The 12,402-nt window shown below is 43.9% G+C and overlaps 1 protein-coding gene across 1 annotated transcript in view; it reads left to right on the plus strand.

Annotated features, from left to right (window-relative positions):
- The window catches only part of LOC128890118 (uncharacterized), a 9,496-nt gene extending 1,013 nt beyond the window's left edge, over nucleotides 1-8,483 (plus strand). The window contains exons 1-13 of the mRNA XM_054148340.1: nucleotides 1-565; nucleotides 721-909; nucleotides 1,301-1,536; nucleotides 2,254-2,465; nucleotides 2,855-2,931; nucleotides 3,157-3,353; nucleotides 3,577-3,737; nucleotides 3,892-4,060; nucleotides 4,335-4,528; nucleotides 4,602-4,731; nucleotides 4,965-5,154; nucleotides 5,409-5,551; nucleotides 5,659-8,483. The exon at nucleotides 1-565 is cut by the window's left edge and continues 1,013 nt beyond it. Of these exons, the coding sequence (XP_054004315.1) occupies nucleotides 1-565; nucleotides 721-909; nucleotides 1,301-1,536; nucleotides 2,254-2,465; nucleotides 2,855-2,931; nucleotides 3,157-3,353; nucleotides 3,577-3,737; nucleotides 3,892-4,060; nucleotides 4,335-4,528; nucleotides 4,602-4,731; nucleotides 4,965-5,154; nucleotides 5,409-5,551; nucleotides 5,659-7,701 (4,506 nt within the window). The 3' untranslated portion in view covers nucleotides 7,702-8,483. The remainder of the gene's footprint in view (nucleotides 566-720; nucleotides 910-1,300; nucleotides 1,537-2,253; nucleotides 2,466-2,854; nucleotides 2,932-3,156; nucleotides 3,354-3,576; nucleotides 3,738-3,891; nucleotides 4,061-4,334; nucleotides 4,529-4,601; nucleotides 4,732-4,964; nucleotides 5,155-5,408; nucleotides 5,552-5,658) is intronic.
- The last annotated feature ends 3,919 nt before the right edge of the window (nucleotides 8,484-12,402 follow it).

Raw genomic sequence — 12,402 nt, forward strand, 5'->3', positions numbered from 1 at the left:
GATGATGATGATGATGATGATGATGATGATGATGATGATGATGATGAAGATACCGAAGACGAAGACGACGATGATGAAGATGAAGTCGAGGACGAGGACGATGACGAGGATGAGGATGATGATGAGGATGACGAATCTGAAGATGTAACTTTCACTTCCGCTCCAAAGAAGCTGGAAAAAGTCAGATTCGCCGACAAGGACAAGGTCAAATCCGTGGAACAGCCTCCGCCAAAAGTGGTATCGAAACCACCGGAACCCCCAAAGAAAGAGGAATCAGTAAAGAAGCCCCAGGAACCCCCAAAGAAAGTAGTCGAGAAGAAACAAGTGGAGACCTCGAAGAAGTCGCCCGAGAGCCCGAAGAGAGTCGATCTCAAGGAAACGAAGCCCGAACTCGAACCGTCGAAACCCAAACCCCCGCCGAAGGCAGAGGCCCCCTTGAAATCGGAAGTGCCTAAAGCACCACCGAAAACGAAGGAGCAACCGAAGCAACCCGAGAAGGCGAAAGTGGAAACGAAAGTGACAGTGACAGCAGCTCCTAAACAGGCAGAAGTTAAACGATTGGATAGTGAGTATCGGTGGTCCATGATTATGTTCTTTGTGGTCACCGAATTGTTTGTGTAACAATGGGAAAGAGAGTTTTTTATGTTTTGATTGAAGTAAAGTGATTTTCCTAACCTGAGATTTCCGACGATACTAAAACATGCCCACGATTGTTTGTAGAAGAGGAGTCGAAAGCAAAAACGAAAGCGCACGTGGAAGCTCCTTTCACTTTGGCTCGGTTGAACGACGCGTTGCTACGCGTTCCGACCTTCGTGCCAAATTTCACGGCCGTCGAGGATTTCGAGTGTCAGCAGCACGGCAAGATCTTCCTGCGACAGCTGAGGGGGTACAAGCTGTGGGCCCTTCAGAGTAAGTTCAGCTTTCTTGAAATTTACTTGTATGGATACAATACTGTGACATTTCTTTCTTGTTATTTTTAGTAATATTTCTTCAAGCTTGTGATATTTCATAGTTTGATATTTTTTCTGATAATCTTGATATTTACAAGTGCGATGCTCTTTGTGATAATCTTGATATTCAATAGCATGATATTTCTTGTGATAATGTTTTGATAATCTTCTGATAACTGACAATAATTTTGGGCTATTCAATAATACGTTACGAATATCCATTTCCCAATATTCATAAAATAAAAGGCATACTGCAAAGTACTTTTTCACCCACTTTAATTTGAACAATAATAATTCTAACAATAATGATATGTGATCCCACTATTTTCTAGTCATTTTTATCATTTCAGTGCTAGACTCGAGCGCAAAGATTCCATCAGGTCTCCTTCGCGGAAACGTTAACCAGCTGGGAGACTTTGACGAGTGTTTAGGCGTAATGGCGCACGTGAAGTTGAACAACAACACCCTGAAGGTCCAGGGGAAGTACTGTTTGGCCAGCGTGGACCTGTACGCGTCTCATCCGGACATGAGACTTCCGGTTAACATGATGCAGGCACGCGCGTTTATAAGAGGAAGCATGAACGACGTAAGTAAACAATTTTATCTCTATCACTGTTTCCTAAATGTTGAAATGTGCACGCGTTCGCAAGTGCTCGTCATTAAGAACTTCCATCGAGGAAAATCGATGTTGTAAATCATGCTTGCGTGTACAGTTTCTCGAATGTATACTTCGCCTGATGCCAGATAGAACTGGCTTCGATATCATGCCGCACGTGCAACGCATGCTACCGTTTTGATGATGCTGATAGGATTTTATTTATCGAAGGTCGTTCTTGGGAGATTAGAATTACTTGTGACGCGAATTTTCTGCAATATCGTGATTCCATCTAGGCCAAAAGTCGATACGCATGTGTCGTTATCTTGGATAGTTAATTGAACAGAAGATTGTATATTGACGATTATTTGTGGATATACTCGAATTACGTTTATTCAACTAAACATTATCAGTATCGATTTGCGTATGGGGTCACGATATCATACTTGATTGCTTAAAAATGATACGCGTGCATTCGAATACGAACGAAATAATCAAACGTAGTATTCAGTTTAAGTACCAATAATTATGGGACTGACTGTAAATATTCATATGAAAACGATTCTAATAGATAAAATAAGTATTGTATAGTGCTAACGTTATGGAAAATAAAAAATATTATATTTAATGTGTCTAATCAAAATTTATTCAATTAATTTATTGTCTTAACAGACCTGATGTAATTATTATTTGGATTCTGTTTTCCAGCCTGGTCACTTTATTCCAAAATTCACAACGATGAATTGGGCTCTATGTCTTCCAGCCGCGTGCTCAGCTGAAGATGCTCAAAACGTGTTGGAGCAAGCGTTGAACTATTACAATTCAACCATAGGAATAAGATTTACGGTTGACGTCGACCCCAACATGTGTTACGTCAAACAAAAGTCAGGCAGCTACTCGAAGGAGACGATCGGTGTTCTGTACGTATTAATTTTCTTGGACCTTTACGAGATTAAGCGCAGACCGCGGTTTGACGCTTAGGAGACGTTCTCGGAATTCAAAACTAAACACCGCTAATCCGGGTCATTTTAAACTTACGTAAATGGGGGAAGGTGAAAACGCAGGTATAAATAGAGTGGCATTGAAATGATTTCGACTTATCACGCTATTATTTATTGTATGTAAATATCTCTAGGTATTTAGGTATCTTTTGGTATTATTATTAAATTTTTATATGTGTGCTTCAATTAGATCATGTCAGGGTCTAGTGTACATATTTTCTAGTATGAACTTACTAAGCCAATTGTTCGTGAATGTATATTTCATTCAGATTTTTAATTTTGTTTTTTTACTTTCTATATTGTCGTAGGTATTTCTACGCCATGATCGCCTGCCTCGTCTTCGTAGCGACGGTGAGAGACTATCTGGTGGTATCTGAAGGAAAAGGTAGATTTTCATTAAAAACTGCACAGTGGAACTTTTAAAGAAGGACTGCAAAGCTGCAGAATGATGAAATAAGATCACCCTTTAAAAATAAAAAAATTTATTTAAACTTGTAGTACTTTTGTCAGAAGTAATCAAGAATGTTGACACGCTGTGTTTCATTTATTAATATATTTGTAGTTTCATTTAAACGAATTTATGTTATTTATACTACTTTGTTCTTTACAGGAAACTATTCGGAGAGAATAATTATGTCCTTTTCCTTACGGAGAACCGTCAGCTCGTTATTAAAAAGGGGAACAAGCGAAACCGACATTGCGTGCATTCACGGAATAAGGTCACTCGTCACGATTGCCCTTTACGTTGCTCATCAGCTGATACCGATATCGAGGTTACCCTATTCCAATCGAATCGACCTTACGGAGGTGCTCATGAAATTTTACGTATAAACTAAATGATTAAGTTTCATTTATAGTAATTGTTCCGAAGGCTATGCCATTCGAGAGTACACTTACACTTAAATATAAATAAACAACATTCTACTTTCTCTAATTTTAATAATAATAAAAATATTTTTATTTAGTATAAAACTGTGTTAGAGTATATTCGACCGACACAGTTAAAGGTTAATGCTTGATTTCGAAACAGGTTGCAAACAATCCCATCAGCTCGATTCTAAGAGCAGCGATGGTTTATACCGACGTGTTTCTACTACTCAGCGGTGTTTTAACTGCTTATAACATGGCGAACGAGTTCACGGTGCGCGGCGAGATCCGTTGGTTTTGTCGTTTTATCGCCAGGTATATCAGGTGAGTTAAACGACGATTCCGTTATTAATAACATTAATAATACCGCGATCTTCTCAGAGGGAAAATGTAAAACCTTTTCATTTCCTTCTTAAGACATTTTTACAGTATTTTGGAAAGTAGTTGACTCGCTTAAACTTTTGATATTGTGTTTCAGACTCACGCCAGCGCTACTTGCCGTGGTGTTTTGGTACGCATTTGTAATGGAGCACACAGGATCTGGACCTCAGTGGAACAGCATCATAATACCAAATGCTGAGCTTTGCAAGAGCAACGCCTGGACGAATTTGTTGTACATACAGAATTTCTTTCCCTTCGAAGAAATGGTATTTAAACGAAGTATATAGGTTACTTATTATATTGGAAATATAAATAATGAAAAGCATATCACCGATGAATGTACAGTAAATGCACTTGCTTTGGGTCTGAGTTAGTTCATCACTAAATACGATAATTTTTATTAATTCCTGGCTCACTAGCTAAAAGCTGTGAACCAAAATTTTTACAAGATATTTAATTCAATACGTCTAACCGTTTTAACCTTCTAAGAGACGCCTCCAAGCTTGATCCTTCGATCAGAAAGTGTTCCTGAATTCACAGTGCGCGACACACACTCATCAGCTGGCCCTGGACATGCAGCTATCGCTATTGGCTCCCATGTTCGTGTTCTTCTTAGAATGTAAGCCGATCATCGGGATCCTCTTGCTATTCTTTATGGTCTTGCTGTCGGCCACGCTGCGATACATAGCAACGATGAGCAATTACCTCTCTTATGTCATTTTTCATGGAATGTCGTAAGTGTACGAAGCCTAGCTGACAAGGTTCATTCTTCAGCGTCTGATCGCTAATGGAGTTTCCCAATTCCAGAATGAAGCATCTTTACAAGACTGCCAATTTATCCTACACGTTACCCTTGCATAGAGCCACACCGTATGTGTTTGGCATAGGACTTGGCGTGCTGCTGCGTTATACTGGAAGAGACGTCAGGATCCACAAGGTACTATTATTTAACTCTATTTCAAGTGAAAGCACACGCGATTGCAATCAGACGTGAGAGACAGGTGTACTTTGCATTTAAAACACAAAATTTCACAAATTCTGGTGAATATTTTACTAAAGAGTAATTTTTTATTCTAAAAAACTCACTGTTGTAGTTGTAAATCTTTGTTAATATTTTTTTGTATCTAGAGTTCGTTACTAGCAAGTAAAACATTGATGTACCACTTTCAGGTGTTAGTGATCTTGGGGTGGTTAATCGCGATGGCCTTGGGATCGTGGTCGTTATTTTCACCGTGGCACCTGGCCAGAAGGGACTACGTGTACGATGCTGAAGAAGCAACCAATTACGCTGTGATCTGTCCAGTTGTGTGGGCCTTGGCCCTGTGCTGGCTGATATTTGCATGCCACACGAAGAACGGAGGTCCGTCACGATGAACACCATTTGTTTCATGCACACGATTAATCATATCCTACAATTGTTAACATTTAAATGCAGACTTGCGTCTCCATTAATAATAGCCCTCATGTTAAAGGATGGTTGAATGCAGCAATTTCAAACAGGCTGAGGTCCTCGTTATGTCAATTTAAATTCAAGTTTAAAGTATAAATTTCTCCTCCAAATTTTCATCCCTATAATGATATATCGTAAATGTAACATAATTTTCATTTCTACAGGTATAATAAACAGATTCCTATCGAATCACTGGTTAATGATCTTTAGTAGAATATCATACGCGGTATACTTAACGCAATTCGCAGTATTCTTCTATAACGTTGGGACCACAAGATACTCCACCGAATTCCAACTTCATAGAGCAGTACGTACAGAATCTATTGCTTCGAAACTAAAGACCCCCTAATCCAATTAACCACTGAATTACTGACCAAATCTATCGCAAAATTCAGAATCTATTTACATTTACAGATCGATTCGCTGGAAGCAGCCACAGTGGTGTCGGTGTCGGTCGTTCTGACTCTGTTTTTCGATCTCCCGATGCAGGAGATCAAAAACGTCATAATGGAGAGCACGGACACAGCCGTAGAAGTTCCGAGCGAGAAGTCGCAAGTTCCAGACGGCGAGCCGGTCAAAGGCGAGCGGCCGCTGGAGAAAGTTTTCGAGGAAGACGAGGTAGCTTCGACCGGATGGGACTGGCAAAAAGATATTGTCTCTGGCGGCGCTGACTTAAGTAACGAGCTCGTGGACGACGAGGAGCAGGTCGATGTGCCCATCCTGACGAGGTCCCTGGGTCGAAGAAGATCGCTCATCTCCCGCGATTCCAGCGAGGCCGAGCCGATTCCTACGTGGGACTGGATAAAAGAGCCGAATCGGAGATATGCGAGGGACGATGACGAGTACAGGGAACGCGGCAGGAGGAGCAGAAGCGGTCAAAGGGATTATCGGGACACGGGAAACGAGGATCAAGACTACGCTAGAATGCAACAGGAGCAGGAAGAAGCTGTTAAGCGAAGTAGACGCTCCGTATCCAGGAGTCTCGACAATAAGAGATTCTCGACACGGGCCAGCGACGACGAGGAGGAGTATTCCAGGGAGGAGGAGGATCCGAGACGGTACAGGAGATCCGAGTCCAGGGGGAGATCCGCGATTAGAGAATCGGACGATTATCGTTCCTGGGAATTCGTCGGTAAGGAACGTTCATCCTCTCGAGGCCCGGACTCTAAAAGGCTCTCCGGCAAATCGGAAGAGCACGAACCCTCGCAAAGACAAACAAGACCGCCACCCCTCTCGAGATCCTCCGATGCCAGGAGAGGCTACTCGTCGGAGAGCGAGGAGGAGATCTCGCAGCGGAGGAAACTCGAAAAAAGGCATCCGTCAGCGGAGCCTAGGATAAGCGACGAGGAAGACTGGGAGGGCGAGCTGAGGATACGAAGGAAACAGTTCATGGAGAAGCTCGCGAACCAGCAGCAGGACACCTTGGCGGAGGAAGAAGGGGGTATAGGATCTCCAAAGAGGAGGTCCTCGGCGGAGGGGAAGATAGCGTTGCTGAAGGATCCCTCGGCGAACGACAACATGGACTCGTGGACGGTGAGCGTTGGCTCGCGAGTTGCCCAGCTAGGATCTTCACAGGAACGAAGCGAACCTGAAGAGGACCTCGCGTACGCGAGACGAAGGGAGTACCGCGAGCAAGCCCCGCCGCCTAGGGAAGACACTCTGAGCGAGGAGGAGGTAATCTGGGACGCATCTAGAAGACGATCCTACACCAGCAGCAGTCAGATAACCTCCATGGAGGAGGACGACGACGTCACGTTCAACTTCGTTCTGACGAAGGACAGCAGGAGGGTGTCGATGCAGGATTTAACTAAACTGTCCCAGGAGGAAGATCTGTCCGATTCAGGATGGAACGTCGTGAAGGCGGACAGCACCGAGTCCCAGCCCAAGTCCACCCTGGGTTTGTATAAACGCGAGTCCATCGTGAAGAGTCAAGCTAGCGAAGAGGATCCTGAGTATCTCCTGCCAGAAAGGCCCAAGCTCGTTCAGCAGGAACGGGAGCATCCCTTCAAGAAGGCTTGGCAGATGCAGAAGTCTCGTTCAGAGGAAGATGGATCCGCTTATGTTATCAAAGACGCCAAAGAGGACACCAAAGAGCACAAGGAGAAAAAGAACGAGGACGTTAAAGTTGTTAAAGGGGAGTCTGGGGGTGACCAGTACGAGGACGTTGGGTCGTTTGCAGACGACGAGTCGGAGTCGATCACGCTATCGAGGAGCAGAAGCAGCGATACCGAGGAGAATAGAACCAGGTCCAAGTCCGAAGAAGCAGAGTCTGTGTCGACAGGACGCAGCGATAGCACGAGTATCGACGATAGCAGAGTCAACGCGAAGTCCGATGTCGAAGATGACTCTGCGAGGTTCAGTTGGCCTGCTGAGGACGAACGCTTCGAGGCTTATAAGAAGAACTTGAGGAGCAAGTCGGAGGAGACGGATTGGACATGGGAGCAGGAGGAAACCTGAAAGGAGGGATTTCGATACGATGATAAAGTAAATATCATGGTAAATCATTAACGAAGTGGAGGATGGAGAATGAATGTCTTGGGACATGAGGGAGGGAGGATGTAGGTGCTCGAGCAGTCGACGATTGATGTTTATATTGTGGTTATATTGTAAGTTAATAAATTACGAATGGATATTTAAGTACCATACCTTTCAATTGATCTTATCAATCACATTGGTAGATACTCAACAAGGAAATCCTTCCTACCTAATGTCAGGAATAAAATGGACGTTTCTCAGTGATTATCGTGGCATGATATTTGCAGAAAAATTGCATGGGGGTTATTGCTTATTAAATTCGGGTTATTTTATGACGCATGTCATGGCTTCATCTTCCTTCTGTCGCGAACAACTTCGTCGATCTCATTACGGTCGACAGCAGGCAACCGAGGAACGGAGCGGACTTAAGTCTAAAGTACGTCATTAAAATTCAGTTAGAACCCCCGCGTCATTACCTTTGAATCCTATGGTCAAACGTCCTCGTTAACGCTAATTACTAAATCTCGCTGAGAATTTTGGAATCCCTCCGTGTATTAACCTTTTCAAGTTCGCTCGACGCACAAAAGATTCGACGCCTTAACAAGCTCCACTTGACCGATAATGAACGTAATTCGTTTAATGCACGCTTAATGCCAATTATCTTCTTCACGGTTGCTCAGATCGATCACTGGAGTGCGAGTATTGAATCCACAGTTGATGTAGAATAAACATTGGATGGGGAATAAATTTATTTTATTTATTTATTTTTCGTCTTAACTTTTACTCTTCTCTATTTGGTACGTGGTTAATTCAAAAAAATGGTTCATTTTTGTCCAGGATGAAATTAAAGTCATCGCACGATTTGTCAAATAGGAAAACATTCGATAGAATATACGAATGGCTGCGGAATTTCTCATTTTACGTTTGTACATTCACCGACAGCAGACGTAGAACCGCCAGGTCTGTGATTTTGGACGAACGGTCCTTCAATCGCATCGACCGAAATGATAGGGGCAGCGAATGGTTGCAGGAATGGAGAACGCGGGGCACGCGATTGTTTCGAGCATACTGCATGATGAAGACTTGTCTTGCATAGGTACCATGCGAACATTCGTCGCTGGAATACAAAATTTGCGTCTGAAGGAAGTAGGGCAATAAACACTGTTGATTTTATAATATTCCTACATTACCAATGATTCATAAAGGAAGACTAGTCCTAATTAGTCCTATGTATCTCTAAAAACACGAATTTCCATAAACATCCGTAGAAAACCATACAGTTACTTTTATCGAGTTACTTTTATCGAGTTATCATCGAGGAATAAATTTCAGGGAAAGTCGTGATTATACTATCGGCTGGAGCACGTGTTGGCACGCGTTGGAATAAATCTCCAGCCGTGTCTCGGGTGATTTACGCAACGGCGCGTGCCCGTGGGATACAATTTCCAGCGGGAAATCCCGAAACCATTATTAGCGGGGTTAAAAAGAAGGAATCGGTTTTCTTTGGCGTGCTTTACGACGCGAGATCTCGTAAAGAGCTCGCACCGGCGCGTAATGCCAGCCGTTTGCCGGTGCGGCGGGAGGTGATTCTCGGCTGGACGTTATCCACGTCGGTGATGTACGCCCGCGTTTATAGTGCCAGGGGGATTACTTCCGTTCAGCATAGGTACGATCCGCAGGAGACGGCCGCTTACGGCGGTTTTCATTGCATCGCTCGCTCGACCGCCGGTGGCTTGGCTCGTTTATGCTTGTCACACGGGACACGACGCCGACCGAAGTCTTCATACCCTCGGACATCCTGCGAATAAACGGAATACCCGTCTATAGTAGCCCACTTCCTGGAGATTTTAACACTTTCCACTTGCTGCCTCGCAAATTACTTTCCTAGAAGCAAATTTCTTTATTATTCTCCATTTATTGATGCATGGAGGCAGCAGTCATCCTTTATGGATCGATAATGTAAGACACCTAGTTGGTAAGACAGGTCGATTTATTAGTAATATAGGACACTTTGGTTGGTAAGGTAGATTACTTTGCTGGTCGTACAGAACACTTTGTTGATAAATCCCTCCTGATAAACCATAGGGCTCTACATTGCCGATATATTATAAAATCAACTAACATATACTGCAATTAGTTCTATGAAATTGTCGATAATAATGTTGTAAACACTTACTGCAATTTGCGCTAGAGAAACTGAAAATACCATAACAGTGAACTTGATGAAAGTCGGTTAAAGTAATTAAATCATGAGCGCGGAGGTGGCACGCTTATTATACCACCAAAGATTTAGGGCCTTCGTACCACCGCGTTTACGTCGTGGTTATATTGAAACTAATTACTGTGATTAATTTCCGTCTATTGTTCGGTGTAGGCCGACGCGCGTATTATTGACGTGCAGTGTACGTCCTGACATCAGGACCAATCACTTTACTCGGTTTACCCGACGCGCTTCCGAAGTCTTGTCCCATCTTTGTACTCCTGTTAACGCCGTGTTTCCACTGCAGTTGAACTGCCTGAATATCCGACGTCGAAGATTGAGATGGATGGAGGCGGCGAAATGAGATTCCTGTACGATTAGAATACACAGGAAAGTTCGATAAAAATGCTGTGGTACAAAAAGGTGTATTATTATCGAATTGCAGTAGGATTAAAAATTAAATAGGATCGTGATTTTATTTTTTATATCACATTGACTGCCAGACTGATACTCTCGAAAATTTCTACTGTGATTATATTTTACATACAAATTTACAAACTCACTAAATAGAAAATAGTTTTTTCATTTCAGTGTAATAATGAATTCTACCAATTCTACGTCTAAAAGAATCCATTTCGACCGTCAACCGACCTGGAAACGTCCCATCGAAGCCGAAGGGAATGCAACCGGAATTCACGCGTATTACATCCTCGCATCGAGTGACTTGATATCAAATTATCCAACAGAATTCTGACGCGAAATATACGAATACTCGAGGACTTCGATAAGTGGTTCCGGGTCTCTAGACGTTCTCAGGTATGAAACCACAAAATGGCATAGCCATCGCGAACACGGACGTCCGAGGAATTCGAAACGGTCGAAACGCGAGTGGTACGACCTTCCAGAGATCACTTCCTAGCAATTTGGACTACCATGGTTCGCGAGACCGTGGCTGTGAGCGAAAGCTTGGAACGGGACCCTTGAGATTCTACAATCCGGGGTTTCGAACTGCGTGACCCTTCATAAGCCAAGAATGCGACCGTGGTTCCGATTCAGGTGTCCGGGACCTTTGGCGGATGACGACGCGAGAATCTAATCTTTCATGGTCTCAAGCTGCCGCTGCTCGAAGGGGTGATCGCCAGTTTTCATTTTCGATGGTCTCCACTTGCATTCTAAGGATGCATCGTATTAGGTCTGAATATGCAAGGTGAAGGCATTTGAGACGCATCACCTCATTTAGTTTGGAAAATGGAGAACGTTAGAGACAGAAATTTTAGTTTTGGAAGATTCAACTATAGATATAAATGTAAAATTATACGTATTGATTTCTATATAATTCATTATTATTTCATTATATTCTGACCTTGAATGATCGAAGGTGCCAACCTTCTTACATCCTCAAAAATTAAGAATCCATTATCCCCCATGCCTTTGACACCCACAACAATTGTTCTAATTTAACTTCGCGGACCTTTTGTGATAAAACGCGCATAAGCGAAGCGGAGCGTGAAAGAAGCGATGAAAGGAACGGAATACAATCGAAAATATTCGTCGGCGGAGAAAAGGTGGGGGGGTCTGTTATTGGTCCTGCACGTAGTCGCGACGTACGTGTCGGCACGGTACGTTCCTATTTATTTTATCGACGAGCGGAATCGGCTCTTTCGAGCCAGGGACGATTTCCTCGTCTCTCCATCCAGTCGATCCGATTCCTTTCTTCCCTCGGCGACATGGTACGGTCCAGATCGGGTCCGTTTCTGGGAGGTGGAAAAAAAGCGTGCCTGGTGGGACGTGATCTCTGGTTCGACGTCTCGTTAGTAGGCTGCTTATCCGCTTTCCTGGACCGCGGGACTACGCGAACGTCGTGTTTCGTCATTGTCGTTGATTTCGAGTGCTCGCGTCCAAATGCAGCCGCTCCTTCCGATACGTGGAGGCGTGTGTACACACCTAAGGACGTCGACGGGCCCGTGACGGTACGTGTACATCGGTATACGTCCAAAAGATCTCGCGCAAACACGAGACAGTCCTCTTCTCTCCATCCTACGCGACGTGTCCAGACTGCGGGAATCGGTGATTTCCACAATGCGTTCCTTTACAGCTGCGCCTGGTGGTGTTCCAGGTCGCACACCAAGACGCGAGGTCCTCCTTGGAAGCCGTGAGGGATGTACTTGCCAAAATAAATACACCGCGGCACCCGTGAACCCGAGGCACGCCCTTGTCTTATCCGCCAGGGCACACATCGTCCGTTCACCCTCTGTGCAACGTACGAGGCGCCTCTTTGGCCACTCAAGGTGTTTGCTTTAGTCGAACACGTATGTATGTGGGCCCACCCCTTACAGACCTCTCTTGAAGGTGCAACGCGGTGCCAATCTCAGACAGTTACGCGAACCTTCCCTACGACGATGCATTTATATCATTTATGCGTTTAAAGAAAGGCGAGTGACCCGTTAGAGAATGTAAAGTTAGGCTTGACCGTTTCAGACTTG

This window comes from Hylaeus anthracinus, unplaced genomic scaffold, assembly GCF_026225885.1.
Source record: "Hylaeus anthracinus isolate JK02 unplaced genomic scaffold, UHH_iyHylAnth1.0_haploid 12000, whole genome shotgun sequence".
Taxonomy (NCBI): domain Eukaryota; kingdom Metazoa; phylum Arthropoda; class Insecta; order Hymenoptera; family Colletidae; genus Hylaeus; species Hylaeus anthracinus.